This window comes from Phlebotomus argentipes, unplaced genomic scaffold (genome assembly GCF_947086385.1).
Source record: "Phlebotomus argentipes unplaced genomic scaffold, Phlebotomus argentipes genome assembly contig_5, whole genome shotgun sequence".
NCBI lineage: Eukaryota > Metazoa > Arthropoda > Insecta > Diptera > Psychodidae > Phlebotomus > Phlebotomus argentipes.
Genome location: NW_026776165.1, coordinates 13,313,553 through 13,336,065, shown reverse-complemented (window position 1 = coordinate 13,336,065; position 22,513 = coordinate 13,313,553). Strand labels below are relative to the sequence as shown.

Here is a 22,513-nt window from a genome sequence, read left to right as displayed (position 1 = left end):
CAGCCTCCAAACAAACATTGGCGTCTCCAGATAAATCAATCCTCGTGACCAGAAAGACACTAATCTGGGTGGTTTTTCGTCGAAGAATTGAGACGACTGAGATTAAAAACAACCATTAGCATTCCTATGGCAATACTTTCAAAGCTTTTATTCGTTATTCACTTGCAGCATTACAAGAATTTTACAGAAAAATCCTTCTTCACATCATCTATTTTTCCTTCTCCTTTCCATACAACTTCAATGAATATTATTTAGTCACTTTCTGTTACTAAAGTTGATTAAAACACGAAATTTTACACATTTATTTCGAGTCATCGACCTAACATTTTTGCTCTTCTCACGACAAAAAAAATAATAATTGTAAAATAAAAAAGTCAGAGTGTTTGATAAAAAAAAAACAAGTCAAAATAAACATTAAATTGCAACAAAGAATATATAAAAATATATAATAAAAAAAAAACTCTCTCGTATATATAATATATAGAGTTTGATTAAAGAGTGAAAAATATAAGAAGCTCTTATTAAGAGTTAAGAAGTTTACCATTGATTTTTTATTATTTACTGCATTTGTATTAATTTATATCAATTAAAGGAATCACGTTAAAATGTCTCACATTTTTTCCTCCTCTGACTGCTTCTCGCATTTCCTTCTCCTTTATCTTCTTTGTGAAATCATGTAAAAGTGCTCCGAAGCTTGTACAAGTACATAAATGTTTATATGATACAATTACATAATATACATGTAGAAATTACTCTTCAATGGGGGGGGGAGGGGGGTGTTTTCTCTACATCACATCAGGAGAGAAAGAGTTTACTGAACTCCGTCAGTGACTTAATATCGAGAGATTATACAACATGAAAGGGATGAAATTTTGGTTTATATAAGAAATCTCTCACTTGCATTCTTCTTTTTCTATAAGAACAGCATTTTTTTTTACTTTTTGCGCCTCTACCAAAAATTCTCATGATCTTCAAAGCCAATTTCTCTTTAAGCATATGCGCGCGCGCACCTTTCAGAGTGCAAAAGGAGAAATAAACTTAATGGAGAGAAAGAAAGAAAATAAAACCCATCCAGATGACAATAATTCTTCCGCCACTCTTTGAGACTCAACGCATTCAATCCATTTTCAACAAGAGCGAGAAAGAGAGATAAATTAATAGACTGGCAGTAAATCAAGCACCCAAGCGTATCAAGTGATTGACAAATTGTGACTAGGAAGAAATGGGCAGAAGAAAGCCTCGTCATCCGGACAGATTTCGGCCTCAATATTGCCACAATTTTGCACTTTCCTCCCAAAAGCCTTGTGACTTCTTAAACATAATTAATATAGCACAATTGCGATTCACACTCCTCCAGCACACACAATCCCAAAAGCCCTTCTTCCGCAGTCACTCTCTATGTCGGACACAGCACCTTGAGTATATAGTCTGTGAGGAGAGTGGGAACCGTTGGGTTGTCTTCATTTATTGCCTTGAGAACTGCAAGAAAGAACAAACAGTGAGACACAAAATCCTTCCGTGCCAGTTGCATCAAATTTCACTGGAAATTCTCTCCCTCTGCAAGCGACCAAATGCGCCACACAGTGAAAAGAGACCCAATTGAGGTGCGGTTATAACTGTAGTGAAACACGCGAGACACACAACATATTTTACACATTTTGCCAACGCTATTTCATGCCATGCCACACACAAAGAATTCACTATTATTGCCCTTTTTCACCGGCAAAATGCCACACTTTGTACACGAGAGATTTCTATTTTTTTCCTTCCCTCCCTTCCTTTTTTTTCTCTCAAGGGCGTCAGTCGAAAGCCTATCCTCACCCATTATAGTAACTATAATAACTTCTTTTAACCTGCAGACTAGCAAATAATCACACTATTGAAGCTACAGTTCAGCGAGAGGTGAAATGAAATAAAAGATTTATTTTAATTTTAATGGGAAAAAGCACAAGAACAATGTGCATTCTGAGTTTCACAAATCTAAACCTACCAATTACTCTTGCGTGCTTTTATACTTGTACAATTCGACGGGTGAATGGAAAACTATGAAAAGCCAAAAACGCATTTTTTCAGCAAAGCATTTTCAAGTTTTCGCTTCAATATTGCTGCAAAATTTGCCAAATTTATCTTAAAAAGCCTTCAAATCGTCCGTTAAAGTGTAAATATTGCAAAGAATTTTTTATTTTGTAAATATTTTAGTTCATTTTATCAGTATTTATTGGAATTTTTGACTAAACTATGATAAATCGACTTTTCATAGTTTTCGAGGCACTCGTCGAAATTTTCAACATGAATTGATTAATAAATTCCCAATTTAATTAGAGGGAAAAACTCCCAGTGGCTCCGCCCACTTAATTGCTCCGCCTCTCTTTAAACACAAAAGATTGCCTAACCAGAAATTTAGTCTGGTCTTTTAATCCGAATACCCAGAAATTGTTGCTTTACATTGAAAAATTATCAGACCCAAATTGCGTTCGATTCTATTGTGCTTTTCACTGATTAAGAGAAAAATCAGTTATCGCTGAATTTAAATCAATTAACCTTAAAGTATGACATTGCTATTGATACAAATTTCTGTATTCATGCAATAATCAGCAGAGTGAAAATATGGCAAAATAAACTCTGTCAATGCATCAAAATTGACCTTTCATTCTTCACCTTTTTGACATGACATTATCACCGCGCTTTGTCTCCTCTCTCATTCGATTTTTCCCCATCAGTGAATGAGGGTGAATTATACCCACTAAATGCTATGCTAATTCCATTAAATGCCCACTTCCTGCACGAGATCTTTCCAACTGCAGAGCGTCAATTTATTATGATTCTCTCATGTTCCACTTCGACCAGGAACATTTTGTTCATGCCAGTGCAGAAGCATCACGAAGTGCATTAATAATAGCAATAAAAAAATTGCAAATTCCCCACTTCGTCCAAAAACACTTTCTAACTTCGCACAATTGTGTGGAGAGAGAGAGAGAGAGAGCGAATGATGCTTTTATTGGACTAAATTATCTTTCGCGACTTGTGTAAATCAATAAAATCACCATAATAAAGTCTCTAATGGTCATTGTGGGATGAAATAATAAAAATCACTCTCTCAAAATTGCCTCTGAACGCGTGTCAGTGGGCATTTTCACATTGCCACATTGCACAATCATGGGCTGGAGAAATATTTACAGATGCATTAATTAAATAGTGAATTGCTCAGTGGACAAATATTTGATTATGTAAACATTGACACGCAGCAAACAGCTGAGAATAAACGCAGAAATCTCTCCCACTTTCTGGGTCTCTCTTTTTTTTTCATTCTATTACGCGCCCACGCAATTTGTCTTTGTTCTTGCCAGTGAATTTGTGTCAATAAAGAACAACGAGTGACTTACTCTTGATGAGAATCTGAAGAGTATGATGCGGCGGTGGTCCGTCATCCATGTGATATGGAATCACCGTTGTGAGGTATTTGGGCTCAGGGTCTGCAGAACAAGAGATTGAGAGAGACATTGTTAGCAATTTGAGGCACACTCTCCCGCGGGGAAATGTGTGTCATTTTACCGTGTCGATTCTTGTCGCGCTTTCTCTCCGTGTGATACTGTCGCCGGCGATTCTGCACCGCCAGCAGGAGTGATATGAAGGAGTTCTTCAGCTCCTTCTCGAACTCCAACTCATCCCTGGCCGCCAGCTCGGCAATCAACGTCTCCGAGTAGTCACGGAACAGCACCTCCATCTCCATGTAGAGATCATTGAGCTGCGAGATGGTGAGCGTCTTCAGTTTGTCCTCGTAGAAGATTTCCCCGAAGATTTCTTTGGTCTTCTCCAGGCGCACCTCAGCCGGCGGCTCGTCCTCAATAGACGACACCTCGTCCATGATGTCCACAATCTCCTTGATCACCTCCTCGGCCGTCTTGATCGGCTCCACCGTGTCACTGGCCAGATCATTGAGGATCAGCGTGTGCATATCGAGATCATTCGCCACCGCCTCGTCCTCTGAACACAATTCATTCGCCTCACTCTCGCTCTTGTCCTGCGACTTATCGTTTAGATTCAGTGTGGGAATGTGCATCTGGCGTGTGAAAGACTTGCTCCAGTCAATCGGGAGGATGTTGCCGAAGTTGCCAGTGATTGTCCACCACATCCTGCGGAAAAAAAACTTCCCATTAAAACACCCAAAAGAAAGTGAAAAGTAGAGCATGAGCTCATGGAATGGAATGGACAGAGTGTATGACACACGCTCTATTTTAGGAAGAGACTACTCATAATGTCACTCACTGGCACTCATTCATGATGTCTTCCTGACTCCTGATCTGCACTGGCGCCAGATTGGCCACAGACTCCTCATAGTTGCCGAAGCACTTGGTGATCTTCTCGTCGAAGGTGTTGACTAGATCCTCGAGGCTCCCGGAGAAGGCCTCATTGAAGTTGTCATTCTCCTTGAGGATGAGATTCACCGCCGAGGAGGTGGTTTCCGGCAGTGCGGGCGTCTCCTCCTCTGCACAAATCTCCGATGGCACGTTCCCGTTCTCCTTGAGATTCATCTCGAGGTCGCGATTGGTGAGGCGAGGCCGCAAGTTGGCCAGATTGGTGGACTGGTAGTCGAGGGGGCCCCACTCGTCTGTCTCCTCGAACTGCGCCAGGGGCGCCTCGAATTTCAGTTCAGCCATTTTGGTAGCCAAGTCCCGCATCGCCCTCGAAAATCAATAAATGCACCTTTCTACGCCGTTGGATTTCGCCCGGGAATAGCACGAGAGCAGCACCTCACCAGCACACACAGCACACCTTATCGCGTGGGATTCGGACTCTGGGCAGCTCTTCTGGTGCGAGAAAGCCAGCTAATATTGCATTATCCGCAATTATTCGCGATATGGACAGTGCGCGACTCCAAAACAACACTGAAACTGACAGATTTTTTCTCGCCCTCCTCGATATAAATCGACCGATTAATCGAGTGCCACTTCCAGTCGCGAGCGCTCTCGCGCGTGAGAGCCTGGAAGTGACTGGAAACGTCAAAACATTGCGAGAGCGATCAGTGAAGAGAGTGAAAAAAGGGCAATTAATTATCTGGCAAAGGATGTTTTCCTGTGTTTATTAGACTACCCGCGAGCTTTTCGTGTCTACTGAGTGATTTTTGGCGAACGGACAAGCAGCGGAAATGGCGGAATTTATCGACAGTCTGCTGAATGAGATGTCATCGACGTTCAACTATCAGGCGGAGGAGGTGAAAATAGACTTGAATGGGGACAGGACGCTCAAGTGGCGCAGTCTCCATCACAATCAGTACGCCTCCAGCAAGAAGAAGGACCTGAAAGGTGACCAGGACGACGGAACACCCACTTATCAGCCTGTCAAGGTGTTCCGCAATCCCCTATCTGTCGGCAATTCGTCCGGCCTGAAGAAGCTCCGTCGCGCCCGGATAAAGCTGAGTCGCCTGGAGAGGAATCTGCGGCGGAAGAAGAGTAATGTGTCAGAGGCTGAGGAGAAGACCAACATCCATGTGAACTACATCGCTGGTGATTGCTCAGTGAATCTGATTGACATCAAGCCCGAAAGCATGCAGATTTTCCAGGGAACTCCTGTGAAACTCGAGCGGCGGACATCTCGAAGATCCACAGAGAAGTCAGAATCCGTGGTGGTGAAGAAGACGCCCAAGAAGGTGACTTCTTTGCCGACACGGCCTGAAGGAACGCTGCTAAGTCAGCGTCCGCCGCGCAGAGTGAAGCCCACGGAGAAGATTCTGGCCAACAAGCGCCTTCGTCGGGGATTTCAGATCCACAACACCCGCGTGAAGGTTAACGAAGCCCTGTGGCGTGAGCGCGAGAGTCTCGCCACGACGCCCACGCGTGACAGGAAGACGTCAACGCGCGAAAAAATACCCGGACAAGTACAAGAGGCGGAGTTGACGAGGAAAACAGAACATTTTGAGAAGCTGGGACTTCGCACCACGGCTGCTAATGTGGAACCTGACACGAGTCAAGAGGAGCCCGACCAGAAAATCTCCCTGCCTGAGATACCAGTGGCGCCGATGCTGTGTCTGTGCCAGGAAGATACTCGCTTCTATCCACACGGACATGGGGATGTGCTCTTCTGCAATGCCGTGGATCAGTTCGAGTCAGAATTCGTGGGCTGCTGCAATCAAGTGGACGAGAACACTTGCATTCGGCGGCCCAGCACAAGAGCCTGCTTCATGGTGCTCTGTGAGAGTCATCTGAAGCGCCTCCTGAGTCACAATTGCTGCTCGGGATGCGGCATCTTCTGCACGCAGGGCGCCGTCTTGCTCTGTCCGAGAAATCACTTCTTTCATCGCGATTGTGTTCTTGAGGAAGGCAGAAGAAGCGATCAAGTGCGATGTCTCCATTGCGGAGAACTGACCGAGTGTGAAGAAGTGAGGATTGAATTGAAGTGTGACAACAGGATTGTCTTTTATCCCAGTCAGAAGACTTACCAGTAAGTTGCCTGTGATTTTGATGAGAGATAATGAGAGTAATTCTTTGATTTTTACTTCTAGAAGATGCTCAAAAACAATGAACAGCGTGGCAATGAATGATTCACAGATGTCAGGAGAAGAGTCTGTGGCGCAAGAAGTGAGCAGATCAATTCCTGAGCACATCATGAGTGTTCTCATCAGAGTGTCACAACAGGGCACAGATTCCCTGCCTCCGGATGCTCTCAGTGCCAAAAATCTCCAGGCAGCCATCAAAAGTGACAATGTGGATCGCGTGGCGGAGTTCATTGTGAAGGGATTCGACTTCACGGCGCCCAGTCAGGAGTTTGGCTTCGGCTCATGCCTGCACTTTGTCGCCTTCCATGGGAGTGTGGAAGTTGCCCAGTTGATTCTCTGTCGTTTCTCCGCGCCGGAGTTCATTGACATGCTGGACAAGGAGTTTCAGACGGCCGTCATTTGTGCAGTGAATGGAAACAAGACTGACATTCTCGTGCTGCTGCTGCAATATGGCGCCAAGATCACACAGAAGGGACCCGATGGGATGACTGCCCTGCACTTGGCGGCAAAGATGGGCAATATTCGCGCCATGAAAATCCTCTTAGAGCACTACAAGAAGCGTGCGGACGGGAAGAAGTTCCGGGAGTTTCTCGATGATGTGGATCATGGGAACTGGACGGCTCTGGTGTGGGCAGCTGAGCTGGGTCATGTGAATATCGAGAGTTATCTGGTTGGGATGGGCGCTGATGCGACAATTTGTGACTTTGAGGACAACACTGCTCTGCACTGGGCTGCACTGTCGAACAAGATTGCCGCTGTTCTGCCATTGCTGCAAACCAATGTGGATGTCAATCATCAGAATGTGAATGGCGACACGCCACTTCACATCGCCTGTCGTCATCTCAACACACAGATGTGTCTCATGCTCCTGGCCAACGGATCCGACGTGCACGTGAGGAACTTCTCAGAGGAGACGGCGATTGGATGTATTCCTGATCCGAAGAGTCAGTGCGCCCGGATAATGCAGTTCAACATGCAGATGCAGAAGAAGAGAGTGGCGCTGGTGAGTCAAGTTGTGTGCCAAGATGTGACGAATGGGCGCGAATCAATGCCCATCGCCATGGTGAAGATTGCTCGCAAGAGTATCCTGCGTCGCTCGGAGGAGGTTCTGCCTGCCGCGACACTGCCCAACTTCAGATACATCACAAGACCCGTGATGGTGGAAGAGCTGGTGCAGATGGACTGTCGACTGGCGCGGTCGGAAGTGTGTGACTGCACAAACGAGTGAGTATAATCTACGAGGATTGATAACGAAATGCGATCACACTTCCTCATTCCCCAATTATCTTTGCGCAGCTGCACAACGGGTTTGTGTCAGTGCATCAGGAGATCTAGTCAGAATTGCTACACTTCAGATGGTCGCCTTGTTGATGACTTCAACTTTGCCGAACCGTGGATTATATTTGAGTGCAGCGATGTGTGCGGATGCAACAAGGTGAGCGAAGTTACTAATCAATGTGTCGCTGGCGGGAATTCTCAGGCACATTTCTTGCCTTTCAACAGCTTGTCTGCAAGAATCGTGTCGTCCAGAATGGCATTAAGGCACCCATGGAGGTGTTCAATGTGCTCGGTGATCAGAAAGAGTGGGGCGTGAGGTGTTTGAAGGAGATTCCCAAGGGAACGTTCATTGCTGAGTATATTGGTGAGGTGTTGAGCAATGTGGAAGCGGATAAGAGACCTGTGGACAGCTATTTCTTCGGCTTCGACATGTCTGATGTGAGTTCAAATGTCTTATTTGCATGGTTATCTGATTCTGAATCAGGAGAAAGACATTATTTGCTATTGATTACTGGTCAAACAAATCTCAATATTAAGTCTTATATTTCAACAAATAATTCTAACTATTACACTTCTATTAATCTTCTTAGTTTAGTGTCTAATAAATGTTTTGTTTATATTTAAAGTTGAACCATCTGCTATATTTTTTTTTTTACCATAAAGTCACTTTATTGGGTGCTTTTAATATCAAGCTGAGAAAAATTTTATTAATCGTAATGAATGTAAAGAACTGAACTTATTCATAAGGAAGAGGAAAATTACGTGACACACGCCCTGTAAAACCTTTAATTTCTTACTATCATAGGCGCAATGATCACAAACTGTCAATTATGACTGTTCAAGGACATTTTTTCGTTTTTGAATTTTACATTAACGATCCTTGTGTGGTGTATAAAATGTCCGTGTTTCGAGTGTCAATCATTCACTTCTCAAACTACCTCTGAAGGTGTAAGTTAGCAGTGAGTGTTTCTCCGAAATCGCAAGAAAATGAAGATCGCTTTGTTCTTTTTCTTCTGCACTTTGTGTCTGTGTGGCAAGGTAAGTTTCCCTGCAGGGAATTTCCTGAAAATCGAGACTAACTGTCGGGGTTTGCGCAGGTGTTTGGTCAGGAGGTGATCAAGCCGTGTGCTTTGGAAGTTGGCATGACTGATGCTGACTTGGAGAACATCCAGAATGGTGATTTGTCCAGCATCACTAATCTCTTCGGGTGCTTCTCTGACTGCGCCGCGAAGCGATCTGGCATGATGAATGGCGACACTTATCAGCCTGAGGTGTTCCAGGAGAAATTGGGCACCTATCTCAGTCCTGAGTATGCCAAGAGATTGATGGAAAGATGCGGAGACAAGGCCGGAACGGAGACTTGCCACATCACTGGACCCATTTACCAGTGCATCTTCGGAAGGCTTGTGGATTACATGTACAATCCCACAAAATGAAGCTTCATTCGAAATCCAATGATGATGACCACAAATTTGATGTATAGATAAAATTTAGCAATAAAAGAGCATGCATTCAAACTGTTTGGTATTCAATTCACTTGGTCCGATCATGTCTCTTCCTTGCGACGCAAGGTAAATTTCTGGCTATACTCTCTAAGACGCTTCCGGGATGTCACTCCTTATGACAACCCAGACTCCTTCTCGCCAGGTCGCTCTTGATCCCTCATTTCACATACGGAGCAGAACTCTTCTTTGCTGCTGACAGCGCGTCCATGAGGCAGTTGTCAGTTGCCTTCAACAACTGTACTCGCGAACGTCTGTGGTCTTGGGCCCAGAGATCACATCTCTCCCTACAGTAGTGTCCTAATCGGGTGTGATCTTCAGAATCTTCTTAAACTAAGGGCTGTCACCTTCATCTGTCGCCTCCTGGAGACTGGTTGCCCTCGATACCTCTCCTCGCTCTTGGCGCTTGGCACCTCGGCCAGGGTTCGGAGTCTATTGGTTCCGAGCTCGTCTACTGAAGTTTATTTCCGCACGTTGTTCGTGTCTGGAGTGTCGATATACAACTCACTCCCTCGCGCTAGTAGAATCTCGGTCAGTGCGATTAGGAGACACTTCCTGGTTGATAATACTGCGTAGTTATTCATTAACCTTCAATTGGCTTAATCTATCTTTAGCTTCTTTTCCTTTTCTTTATTTCAAATCACTTGCAATTTTAATCAGAAGGGCAGACCCTACAAAATTGTAAAGAAATAAATAATAATAATAATAATAATTATTATTATTATTTGGAAAGCATCAAAACTATGATATTTATTGAATTTCTCATATGTGTGTGTGTGTATTTTTTCTCGACTTTGCAGTACTGCATCGACGCAAATTTGTACGGAAACGTGAGCAGATTCTTCAATCACTCTTGCAATCCCAACATGATTCCGATTCGAGTCTACTTTGATCATCACGATCTCCGATTTCCAAAGATCGCCTTCTTCGCCACGCGAAACATTGCCGAAAATGAGGAATTGACGTGAGATTTTACTTGCTTGCAATCCTAAAAATCGAAATGCAATTTAAGATTATGGTATCTTCTCTGCAGTTTCGACTATGGGAAGAACTTCTGGAAAGTCAAGCAGAGATACTTCAATTGTTTCTGCAATACACCAGAGTGTCGATACAGGATGAAGATGTCGTCGCCAATAAACTCGGACTGAAGTCACCGCAAAAGCTATAGAGTGAGTGTAAAGAGTGAAAAGACATGATGTATTTATGAGTTTTTATCTCTTTTTTTTCTAAACTTACACTTATAATTTGTCTCGTTAGAATTCTTTTTTTTTCTTAATAATTCCCATTTTTCTCAATGTTTTTTTTTCTTCTACAAAAAATTCTTTTATTGGGTGTTAGATTTTTTTTGTTTCATTTTATATAAATTCATTTGAAGACACTTTTCTGCTAAACACTAAATTTAATTCTTAGAGAGAGAGTGATGAAAATTAATGAAAGATGATTTTTTTTTTAAATGTAAGTTAAAAAGCCCGCAGTCTCTATGAAAGTTTGTTGGTGTGATGTTTACTTTTGAGGGGAATTTAAATATCACATTAAATAGATACGGGTCTCCTGTGGGATTGTGCCACGCAAGAAAGGGCATCGTTAATCCATCCAAAGAGAAACACCATCGAAACAAACTCTCTAGAAAATGCTCATTTCCCCGATTTGACAAAAAAAAGGACATTAAACTAAAATACTAAGGAATCTACGCGAAATTACAAAATCGTAGTTAATATTGTGTTTTGTTCTTCAGTGGGGGTGGAAAAAGGAGGTGGTGATGCTGATGATTTGTGTGGCACACGTCTCGCTGCTATTATAAATTAAGAGAGTGAGAATTCTGGGGGGGGGGTGTGAAAAGGAGAATAGGAGAGGAAAATTCCTATAAAATAACTAGCATTTTGTTCTCCCATATTTCTTATAACTCCTCTTCCTCTCTCTGTCCCTCTCTTATCAACTAAGATGAGTGTGTGTGTGTGTGTGTGTCATTCGTCTCGTGCAGATGAAATTCCGCGCCGAAGGCGGGCTTGCGTGTTTGATGGGATGCTTTTAGATGATGGTTTTCTGCGGTTGCAGCCACTTCTTCACGTAGAAGTGGAAGAAGGCCAGAAGGTAAATCAGCACCATGAGGATGCAAGTGATGGTCAGTGCCATCACGGAGGTCTTGGTGGGGCAGGGCTCAATTATTGTCACTGTCTTATCACCGAAGTCTGCACTCGCTTCGCTCTTCATGTAGTCACTGTTCTTCTCATCGCCGAAATCCAGCACAAGAATCTCCTGTGAGATGTTCATGTCCTCCTCCTCGGTCTCCTCGCCGCTAGTGCTGTTGGAGGCAATTGAACGCCTCTTTCTGCCCCAAGACTCCATCGAATCGCGTCCGTACTCGCAGATAGCCTGCAAAGGAACAATTCTCAGTTGAAGTATCATTCGATTGTACACCGCAAAAGCGGAAACTCACGGGTTCACATGGGCCTAAGCAGTACTTGACGTTGCACTGGAAGATCACGCCATAGCTCTCGGTGAACCTGAAGGCCTCATAGATGGACTGCAGAGCGTGTCCGTCGGGTGTGAAGCCGGGGAAGATGGTGGGATCCACAGGACAACCCTCATCGTCGATGATCTGGAAGGTGCTCTTGGAGTCCTTGGCCATGGCGACACAAGATCTCGCGTAGATGCCGTAAGGCGCTGCAAAAGAACAACGTGTTTTCTCTCATTGATGCCGCAATTACTGTCGCTGACCCAATAACTCACTGTCTTCGGGAATTTCAATTCTGAACGTGAGACGATCGCCAATCCGGACGGTCTCCACCTCACGATTTCGCGCATCGAGAATGCGAATGCGCGGCGGCGGCGCCTCTGGTGATGAGTTGATGTGGATCATTTCAGGATCACGAATGGGCATCATGCCGAAGGTGATGTTCTTGCTGCTCATGTCGTAAGTGCATTTGACTTTGTAGATCTTGTCCGCCTTGGTCATCACGATCGAGTGGTGCTGCAGGACAATGGTGTTGGTGTACACACCCGTTACGCTTTGGGTGTTGCAATCTTGTCCGGCCATCGTGAGATCGAGTCGGAAGGCGTCCGAATTGATCACATCGATGTTGCACGTCTCAGAGCGGCCAAGTGCATAAATTCGCCCGTTAAATGGCTTGCTCGTTCTCACTTGTACAGCTATTCGGGTGTCTTTGCAGTGGACCTCAACTGTAAATGATTCACTTTGTTGACTCTCTCTCTCTCTTCGAAATGGGAAAATGCTCTCAGGAGTGATAATTACCATCATAGCATGTGCCTGTCTTGTCACAATTGGCGTCAGTCCGCGTGAAATTTGAGGTGGAATCTTCAATGGTGTCAAAGACGACTGGCAGTGTGGAATCCGGTTGGCCAGTGGGCGATGATATGCTGGATTCTGTGTGTGTGGAGAAATTCAATAGATTAATGGGATGCATCTGCACTTCATCAACATTAATAAACACCCAACCGGATTCCGCTAAGTCGGACTTCTTGGTGATGATATTGATACTCTGAATGAGTCAAAATTGAGTGTTCTTTCAACATCATCTAACTTATGAATATTATGAACTTACTCTCGCAGAGATTCTCGAAGTACTGTCCAGTGGGCTCTCCTCGGTCGATCAGTGGTCGCTCTCCGTTCAAGTACGTCGACGGTCCATCGGGCAGCGTTTTGTGGTCCAGATGGTAGAGGCGGCAGTTGTAGGTTGTGCCCTGCGGTCGGCCGAGATACAGGAAGGATCGACAAAGGAACTCCGTCTCAATTTCACAGGCCAGCCTGCAAGCGTCTTCGGAGGACACTTGCAGCTCCTTGTCCGTGTAGTAGTGGATGCCGACGTACTGCGCCACCTTTTCGTCTGACACCCCAATTCGCGGCACTTGGAAGAGTCGAGAGTTCTTGCAGGCCTGCGCGGGCTTCAGACAGAGATTCTCGAAGTAGTCCGTGCCCTGGGCGTCCACCAGCTGCACGAATTGCCCGGTGGAGCGCCTGTCGGAGTCCGAGAGGACGCACTTCATATTGTTGTAATCGTACTCGGCGGAGCGACAGATGAAGCGCTTCTCGTTGAGGCAGGACGTGAGACAGGCCTCCTTGGTGCTGGTGTAGATGAGGGCGTTGTCGAGGCCGCGGATGATCTTGTTGGGGATGCGCTCGAAGGCCCACGGACGCATGCAGATGTTGTCAGAGCGCAGCTGCACCTTCACCATGTAGTACATGGCGGAGGATCTCTGCGGAATGGCGGTGGGATTGTGGGCATTGGAGTCATTCTGGAGCTGACACAGCGTCTCTTGGTCCGGTGTCAGTGGATTAACCACGAAACTTCATGATGGGTCGATATATGGAAGAGAGGAACAGAACCACAAATCACGATTGGCTTATTAGTAACACAAAGAGTGCGCGCGCGATACTCATTCAAACGTCGTATGGCCAAACCGTATAAGGCACGGCTATTACGGCCTCAAGAAGTCTCTCAATGGGGACTTTCTAAGTGCAAAAAAGTCTGCGGGATATTTAATAGGTCGGAACCTACTTTTTTCCACAAACTGTCCATGATGACACATAATGTGTGAAATATTTGATGTGCTCAGGCACACATTCAATTTCCAACCAAGATGATCATTTGTAAACACACACCTTAAAGAATGTTTTCACCGCGCGATGCGGTTGTGGTGGTGGAAGAGAACGTTATGTAAATTGGTGAGAGAGAGAGCGTGCGGCACTCAATTTTTGCTAAAACCATAAAATTATGATTAATTTTCCAACAATAGAAAATACATAGAAGTGCTGTGTCAATTAAATTATGATAAATTCACTCAGCACTATTCTCAATATACAGACTTTGCTGGTGAAATCTTCTCAGAGAATTTATGGATTTGAGCTTTTACAGTAAATGGGATTTTAAGAGGATTGAATTTCTTGGTGAACAATATAAAAACGGTCAGAAAAGATGATTTTTATAGGCGGAATTCACTTAATTGATATTGAAGATAGTTTGTTGTGAGGTTGAGGAAAGGCACTGAAGACATAGAGAATAATTTGACGTGTAATTCTCTTGAATTTATTCGTGCAAAATTGATTTTCAGTATGTCAAAAGGATGTGTTGCTCAAGAGACATGCAAATGACTATGAAAGTCATCTGCAGATAACAAGAATGGTAAATTACAGGCTTCTCACAGTCCCTTTTTCACCATGTGAACGAATGGCTGAGAATGAAAAACTAATTTATGGCTAGACTGAAAGATTCTATCTCAATTGAAGAAGAGAGCTGCGATGGTTTGTGGAAAATTTACAGCTTTGAATTTTAGCTGCATTTAATTTGATGCTCGTAAAGTCTCTTCCCAAGGAGACACCGTTCGATGAACTTTATGTTGCTCTCATGCTGATTTTGTGTATTAGAGACGGCAGAGAGAGAGAGCGATAAGGGAGAGATGAATATCTAAAGTGTGTGCCTATAAAAATAATTTAATTAACAATATGAATAATCAAGAGTGACCGTTTTGCTTGGTGAATGCAACTCCAGAGGGCTTTCGCTGTCTCTTGGCATTCCTCGCGAAGGGAAACTATGCGATGGAAGCGCGTGAAGTTTGTTATGGTAATCGAAGAGTGAAGGAATGGCTAATTGAGCCAAGGGACGATGAAGAGAGTGAATTTGATGGGCGCGCGCGCGCGCAGAGGTTTTGTGTGATCATGAGAGTGATCGAAAGTAATTTGCCGCTGAGTCAACAGACGCATCAATCTGGTTGGAATGGGAATATTCTCGCCAAATCGAAGAGGCGGGAATGTGTATATAGATACTTTCTCAAAAATAATCATTAGCGGCATTGCTGTGTTCTTACCTGAAAGCCGCCGCCTGGCAGTCTTGCTCCTCCCGACACCATCCCTGGCACTCGTACAGGGAGAGATTCTTCACACTGTAGTACGTTGTGCCGGGGAAATCAAAGTCCGTGAGCTTCTCAAATGCAATCCTCGCATGGGTGAACTTAAGAACTATCGATAGTATCACGATGGCTACATATTTCCATGTCATGATGTGTGTGGATCTGCAAAGAGGGTCATCGTCAGCGGAGTGCATTTCATTTTGGAATTGGTAAATGAGAAAGGGTCGCTCATTTGGCATCTCTTGTTCATATAATACATATACCAATGTTGCAAAATGTGCCCCTAATCTCCAACTCGGTGTGTGTGAGTGTGTTTGTGTGTCTAAGCTGTGGCTCTGTGGCCTTTTGTTGCAGATGGAGAGCAACAGCCAAAGTAAAGAAATTAGAGAAGGCAAAAGAGTCTCAGAGAAGGTTTTATCGCTTTTTGGGCCAACTAACGGATTCTCCACAGACATTGAATCTCTTTACACTGATTCGATAATCATTACTACAGTTCCATTATATGACTTGACGGCGAGCTGAGGAGGTGGAAAGAGAGAAGAAGCTGATCTCTATGGGATGTGAAGAGAAGACAACACAGAATCTCTCATGCCAAATGAATCACATGTATTATTATGTAATTTTTAACGGGTGGCAAATCTCGATGAATTAATTTTTTTTCTCTCTCTCTCCTCCTTCTCATCACTGTGTGCTTCTTTTGGTTTTATAAAGAAGATGAGCACCATCAGATGAAGATTGCATGGAGAAATGCTCTCTCTCTCACTTAACCCGTTTTGTGTCTTTCTTTTGCGCATCCGAAAAAAAAGAAATGAGATTTGCGCTCGTGTGTTTGTCACGAGAAATGGCACAGAATGCAGGAGGAGCGAAGAGAGCAAACAGAAGTCATTGAGCTCTTCCCGCGTGATCCATCTGTATGGAAATGTGTGAAATTCGCCAACATCTCTTCCCGGAGGAAGATCATCAAATGAATGACTGTGGAGAATATGCCGTAAAGCACTCAATGGTGCAGAAAGAACGAAAAAGTCGATTAAGAATCGACAATCGCGCGCTGATCAGTAACGGAATATGATTTGAATAACTGAATTATATATACAAAAGTATTTTGGACTATTAAAGGGCAAAAGTAGACACCATTCTCTTCATTAATCGCTTCATTTGCGGCACTTGTGCGTCAGTTGGTGTGGCGATCGGAGTGAGTCCCAACGACCTCCAGGAATAGCCTTTCTCTTCAGAGATTGGGGAAAAAAAGAGTGGTTCGCGAAAATGAGGCCATACACAAAGTGGCACTCAAGTTGCTCCCAACTGACCAAGAATTTTCTAAGCATATCAAAATGTGACCGAGAGAGCTGTGGCTGCAATTCGCCCAGCATTAGAAGAATGATGTTTGTTTGTGAAATTAACTACTTTGGCTCTCTGGCAAAACTCGTTCTTGCAGAGTTGAGTGGCACTGCAAATATGGCTTTGGACTTTTTATTTTTGAGTCTCCTGCAAGAGTTTTGTCATGAGCTGGGAAAATAATCTATAGGCGCACAGTTCTTCAAGGCTGCACAAAGGTGAAATGACTTTCAGCAATTGGAGCTGCGGAATTTTTTAAGGAAAATTGACACGCAGACTCTGTCTGAAGATGATAGGAAATTTGAGATTGAGGAGTTTGATTGAAAATGCAGAACGAGGAAGTGAATACAGATACAATGTTTTCTTTCATTCGTGCAGAGTTTCACAAATAATAATAATCAGTGTCTGTTGTGATTATTTGGTGAATTTCGCACGAATTTTAGCTGGTTGTGTTTTGTTTTAACATCTCATAAAAAACATTGCGAGGCATTTAAGGTCGATGAACAGAGTGGAAAGAAATCTGTTAAGAGATGAAAATCACAACATTCATGAATTTCCAATTTCTATAAATCTTTAATGTCCCTTAAATAAGATGATGAGTGTATTATTCGCCCAGTAAAACAACCTCAATAAGTGTATAGGAAATGAAATTAACTTCACGCACCACAGTTAATAATTATTGCTCGGTGAATTTTCATGTTTAGCGATACTTGAGCCAACTTGATTCATAAATTCTCTCTATATTTCTATGGATTTCTATGGATTTCTATGGCCGAAAAAATACTGTTTGTGCCGAGAATCACTTTTGCAATATGAACTTCCTCTCATGTTGGCGCAGCATCTCAACATATCGCGCGTACGCAAGAAATCTCGTGATGTTTGTCGATGGTGGGGCGCGAATAGCGCAATAAAGTAGGAGAAAGACAACAATTTTATGCATATAGAAGCTTGTAAATATTGTCACTTATGACAGTTTATTGCCAAAAAAAATGAGATGACTTTCTCTGTACACAATAAAATGCCACACGAGGAAAGAGTGTTGGATGAAATGCGGGTAATGGTGTAAATAGATGGTTGTTTTTTTTGTCTATTTGCTTTCTGGCCTGCAGTACCGGAAAATATTGGGGTCTCGCGATAAATTTTGGGTGTCACTATATTTTTTTTCGGTCGTTGGCAAGAAGATTTATGTGGTGAATTTCTATGGCAATAGATTTGACCCCCATGACGTCACAAGACGCCCACGCGAGGCACGTTTCTGTGGCAATTTTCAGTGTAGCGCGCGCTGTGTATGCAAATTACGGATGGGATCGTGAGGCATTTCCGGACAAGGCGAAAACAGTGGCGTTTTTGGGCGTCAGCTTTATGGGTCAAGAATGAATCGAATAAGACGAAAATTTAGCACATTCCAGGTCATTTCAATACCGTTTCTCACACTCTCTTCAACATGTGCACAGGAGGGCAAATACAAGCACATCGTCAGCCACACGATACGAAAACGGTGAATCAGTTTAAGTGTTACCTGCATCTCTTGCAGCGCCCAAGTTCAATGAACCCTTCAATGACTATGTTGTGTATCTTTTACATATGTTCCTCCACTATGTTGCCGCGCACTCTCGCGAGAGTGAGAGAGCGGCTGCGCTTGTCGATGAGTGTGGAAGGGTTCATGCTAATCGCTGGAGATTAGCTGAAGAAGTCACAGGTATATTGCTAAGGAGTTTGTGGGGAGAGAATGCTGAACTAATTTCTCATGGGCGCTCGAGGAATCCCTTCGATCGTGAGCTATGCCGGTGTCTAAGACCACTTCATGGTCTGTTCTCTCAGCCCAGCATTTTGAGAGCGAACGAGAGGTGTGTGTGTGTGTGTTTCCAAGAAGAGGGCATCGAAGATGATGAGGTTGGAGGAGCAGGGCGCACGATGTATCAATAATTGAGGCATAGTGAGTGGATGAAGGAGTCTAATTTGTTCAACAATTGAGAGGGCAAAAACAGATGAAAAATCGCTCAATGATTAATAATAGGGAGAATCATAAAGAAAAAAAGAAGTGTGCAAAGAGGAAATCCACAAATGGATGAGGGAACATGGAGAGCATAATTGGTGAATTGTGAGCAAAAGTGTTTATTTTTCAAGCGTGTCAGAGAGAATGAATATTTGTTGAGAAGAAGGCGGCAGGGAAATATTATACAATAAATATTTTCTGCGCTACCTAATGGATCAATTTTTCTCTCTCTCTGTTGTCACTTCTTGCAGCACACCGAGATGCCGCGGACGCTGAACAATGGGCGACGGAGACTTGAGGAAGAGAGAGAGAGTGCGAAGAGAGATGGCCAGTATTCAATGGATCAGCAAAATGCGACAGCCTTTAAGACTTTTCACCACTGCGGCAAGTTTTCCTTCCCTTCTTTTCCTGCATTTTTACCATAATACTTTCCCGCACATGGAAAAGAAAGCAGAGCAAATTCTCATCAAACTATCAATCTGGGAGGATAATTCTTGCCGTAAATTGACTCGTCGATAGATACTTTTGATACCGCAAAACATCACTCTTACATACTCCAAGTTGATTGCTAGTTGGAGTTTGCAAATGTTTGCCAATAGAACATTTCTATGGGGTCAATTTATCTTCGAAGGTGTGCACTTCAGCCGCACAGAGTCGAGTGAATTGAGTGTGTTTATTTCATCGTGAGTTATTTGAAGTATCATTAGATCTTGAGTGGAGTTTTTTGCCTTATTTATTGAACCCCATCAATTTTGCTGAGGCGCAGTTTCAGGGATTATATTTACCTATGATCTTATCTTAGCAGCTAGTTTCCGCAGTAAAGCAACTTGCGCCTTTTGCAACACCCTTCAAAGATTCTTTCGCAGCTCAGATTTTAGTGTGTTGTTAGTTGTAATTGAGATCGAGGATCGGAAAACGACTCTCAATTCTAGATTTGGAGAATCGAATTTCAAGCTATTGATCTATAATTCTACCGCAGATCAACTTAATCGTGAAATCCAAGAAGACCATAAAGATTGGTTGTATTTTCAATGTAAAATTGCGGGTGAAATCATGGGTATTATGGCATATTTTATGATCGTGAATGATGGTTACTTTGTAAAGTAGCTCAATTTTGTAACAATTATCCTCCATTCAAGAGTACGATAGTTGCTGATTGTGCCGGCAAATTGTCTCTCTCCGGCAGAATCATTTGGCGTATCTGTTGCGCGAATGATTGTCTGGAGATGGAATGTCTCACGATGTTATGAACCGTAAAAACAGCTAAACACAGTGCACTGAATCTCTTGTGTCTCATCATGAGAAGAAGACTCTTCATCTCTTGACTCGAGAGACACACACACGATATGGGGAATGATTTTTCTTGTGAGAAGAGAGAGAGGCAAACAGTCTCATGGGCTTCTTCATCTTATGCATATTGAGATGAGAAGAATATGATAGTGCGACAGTTATTCAGTTATAAAGAGATGTACCCGAGATGTGTGAGTGTGAAGATGGTGAAGAGACAGAGAGAGAGAGAGAGAGGAGAAGAAGAGTAAAAAAAAACGTAGAAGTTGATAATATCAAAAATATACAGTGAAATAATAGCGTGACTGGATAATTTTCAGAGGGTACAACAGAATAGAACTACAGGAATTTTCTCTCGCTCTCGCCACGGAATCTGTGGTGAGATACGTGGAAATAGATTGAGAAGATGGGGCGAGAGGAGATGCAACATAACTGATCACAAGGCGTCATCTTCCCCGTGGTATTTATCATTGCGCGCGTCTTGAGGGAGAATTGCGTGGAAAATGAGGCGCTGAACAACAATGACGGGGGGAAACATAAAATCTGACGTCAATCTATACGCTTTACTGTAATTTCTTGGGCGGTGTGACTCTTTTGCACGGGGAAAAATGCAAGAGGCTCTGCTTGAACATGTCACTCGGTGTCAATCTGCAATTCAGCCACTCCATGGTATACTTATTAATTGTCTGGGATGTTGTTGGGCGGCCTGGAAGCTCGTGGCCTCGGGGTGTTGAGCATTGCGAGGGAGAAAATGCCGACAAACACTTGTTATGCTTAATGTGAGACTGGAGAATCTGCAGAACATCAATCTTCAGACGCTGGCAATGATCAAATTAACTTCCAGAAGCTATTGAGTATTCTTCACTTCAATTCTATCCAATTGTTCAATTAGAAATGTCTTAATTTGAACTACAACATACTAAAATCTGAGCAAAATTCACAGTCTTCTTCTCGATGTATTCAATTTTAAAATTTCAGAAGTTTTATTAAATTTGTCGCTTCTAGTAGTGGTTTTTTTCTTAAACTTCAGATAATCCGAAGAGCGACCGCATTTTCGATAAGGTATTAATTATATCGACTGTAATGAGAATTGTAGAACAAATAACTGACTGTAGCAATTTTGTACTTTCTTTCTCAATGACAATCAAGTGCACTTTAAGTAGAGATAGAGATGGCTTTTAGAGTGCTGTAGCAATTTTTAATTTGAGCCGAAGACGATGAAAATGGGTTGAGAAAGAGCACAATTCTAGTGTTAACCGAGCTACTCAAGTGCATTTAGGCCACGAACTCATGAGACGTCCGTCATAAATGAGACACAATGGGTTGTGGAAGCACTGTGATTGTCTCTCCGGAGACTTGTTTTTTACCACCTCCATCGCGACTGAGCGATGCCATTGGTGCATAATAAATTTTCAAGGGTGCACAAGTTCAAGAATCATTATGATGATGCACTCGCGAAGATCCAAGAGGAGAAGCATCATCATCTTCTGTAGCTCGGATGTTATTATTTGTTGCTCAAGTGCCGACCATTGCAAATGGTCAGTAAAATGTACAATTACACTGTGCGGATGGGAAGATGATAAAACACCTCACGAGGTGGGCTGAGGAGTGGAGGAGAAGAGGAATATATGGTGAAACGCGGAGATTCACAGAAGGCCCATAGAAGAGTTAAATGAACTGAATTCATAGGAGAATTTTATTGTATATGCTATTTTTTCTGTTGTGTGTAAACTTGTAAGGATTTTGAGAAGGAAGAGAGAGAGAGAGAGCGAGAGTTGCTGGATGGACAGATTTATGTCCACTCCTGTGGCTTGTGAACAATAGAAGAGCTACCAGTGTTTAATTGGGAAATAGAGAATAAAGTATATATTATTTTATGTGGAACAATTACCTATGGTCGCTTCCTTCCCTGAAGGCTCACTGCCTCTATACAGCTCACAATAATCCCAGATAGGAAATTCTTACACTTCACTCTGGCCTCTCGTGTGGCAAGATCCACCCCCGAATAAAAATCGTCTCTTTCAGCCTATTGCACAACTCCACACTGTCACGTCTCGAGGCACACGCGCGCCGTTTTCCAAAAAAGGACACTCGCGGAGAGCAAAAATGCGCAAAAACAAAAATAAGGGAAAGAGAAAAGGAGGTGAAAAAGCAGCACAACTTTCAGGCGACACGGAAGGTGTGCATCGAATCGAGGTGGTGAGATGAGGAGCTCGAGAATGTAGCGCAAGAACACAGCACGAGATGCGCACCCATCAAGAGTAACATGGACAATGACTCGATGCTGACGACATTACGTCTTTTTATTCCCGTGTGAGGAAGACATGGATGGTTAGCCGTATGATTGCAGTTAGAAGTCTCCCAGTGGATGTGTTCCACCGAGAGAGCTGAGAAAGAAGTGTACGGTAAAATTCTCTTTCTCTCTCAACACCACAAGAAACCACCATTTCACCATGCGAGAGGAGAACTTTTCTCTGCTCAGCGCGCCCGTCCCAATGTTAAGCCACGGCAGAGAAGAGGGGAAAGTTTCAGTTGAAACCCACGGGAGTGTTTCAGGGAATATTTCAGGGCGCCCAAACATACAAAAGACTGCGCGGTGGATCAAGAAGCGAACCTGCGGTAAGTCTCTGCGTGCGATTTGCATACTTGTTTCGACAGACCTCTTAGGACTCTCAGCCTTGACTTGACTTAAAAATAGCCCAAGAGATGTATTTTTCTTTGAAAGAAATTAATAATGATGAAGATGAACGTTCTTCT

General features: G+C 43.4%; 3 protein-coding genes across 4 annotated transcripts; 1 reads left to right on the top strand and 2 right to left on the bottom strand.

Annotated features, from left to right (window-relative positions):
• Nucleotides 1–127: 127 nt before the first annotated feature.
• Nucleotides 128–4,909, bottom strand: LOC132255548 (fasciculation and elongation protein zeta-2). Its single transcript, XM_059751630.1, has 4 exons — nt 4,267–4,909; nt 3,553–4,133; nt 3,384–3,473; nt 128–1,479 (listed from the first exon to the last, which is right to left on the bottom strand). The coding sequence occupies exons 1-4, from the start codon at nt 4,677–4,679 to the stop codon at nt 1,397–1,399; spliced, it is 1,167 nt and encodes a 388-aa protein (XP_059607613.1). The 5' UTR covers nt 4,680–4,909; the 3' UTR covers nt 128–1,396.
• Nucleotides 4,910–5,027: 118 nt separating this feature from the next.
• Nucleotides 5,028–22,062, top strand: LOC132266181 (histone-lysine N-methyltransferase EHMT1). Of its 2 annotated transcripts, none has more exons than XM_059767035.1 (7): nt 5,028–6,438; nt 6,503–7,717; nt 7,790–7,928; nt 7,997–8,209; nt 10,074–10,237; nt 10,307–10,442; nt 21,782–22,062. In XM_059767035.1, the coding sequence occupies exons 1-6, from the start codon at nt 5,147–5,149 to the stop codon at nt 10,419–10,421; spliced, it is 3,138 nt and encodes a 1,045-aa protein (XP_059623018.1). In that variant the 5' UTR covers nt 5,028–5,146; the 3' UTR covers nt 10,422–10,442; nt 21,782–22,062. The 2 variants fall into 2 exon arrangements, with proteins under 2 accessions (XP_059623018.1, XP_059623017.1); XM_059767034.1 differs by having other exon boundaries at nt 6,500–7,717.
• Nucleotides 10,571–15,648, bottom strand: LOC132266182 (uncharacterized). Its single transcript, XM_059767036.1, has 6 exons — nt 15,097–15,648; nt 12,837–13,579; nt 12,527–12,658; nt 12,004–12,453; nt 11,711–11,937; nt 10,571–11,646 (listed from the first exon to the last, which is right to left on the bottom strand). The coding sequence occupies exons 1-6, from the start codon at nt 15,591–15,593 to the stop codon at nt 11,302–11,304; spliced, it is 2,394 nt and encodes a 797-aa protein (XP_059623019.1). The 5' UTR covers nt 15,594–15,648; the 3' UTR covers nt 10,571–11,301.
• Nucleotides 22,063–22,513: the final 451 nt, after the last annotated feature.

Bases quoted from the DNA above. Each gene is read 5' to 3' on its own strand.
- LOC132266181 (XM_059767034.1), top strand. From the start codon at position 5,147: ATGGCGGAATTTATCGACAGTCTGCTGAATGAGATGTCATCGACGTTC. The intron at 6,439-6,499 runs GTAAGTTGCCTG...TTTTACTTCTAG, and splicing joins CCCAGTCAGAAGACTTACCA to AAGATGCTCAAAAACAATGA. The intron at 8,210-10,073 runs GTGAGTTCAAAT...TCGACTTTGCAG, and splicing joins TCGGCTTCGACATGTCTGAT to TACTGCATCGACGCAAATTT.
- LOC132266182 (XM_059767036.1), bottom strand. From the start codon at position 15,593: ATGTCTGTGGAGAATCCGTTAGTTGGCCCAAAAAGCGATAAAACCTTC. The intron at 13,580-15,096 runs GTAAGAACACAG...CCCATCATGAAG, and splicing joins TGCCAGGCGGCGGCTTTCAG to TTTCGTGGTTAATCCACTGA. The intron at 12,659-12,836 runs GTAAGTTCATAA...CCACACACACAG, and splicing joins CTTCGAGAATCTCTGCGAGA to AATCCAGCATATCATCGCCC.
- LOC132255548 (XM_059751630.1), bottom strand. From the start codon at position 4,679: ATGCGGGACTTGGCTACCAAAATGGCTGAACTGAAATTCGAGGCGCCC. The intron at 4,134-4,266 runs GTGAGTGACATT...TTTTTTCCGCAG, and splicing joins GACATCATGAATGAGTGCCA to GATGTGGTGGACAATCACTG. The intron at 1,480-3,383 runs GTAAGTCACTCG...TCTTTCTTGCAG, and splicing joins TCTTCAGATTCTCATCAAGA to TTCTCAAGGCAATAAATGAA.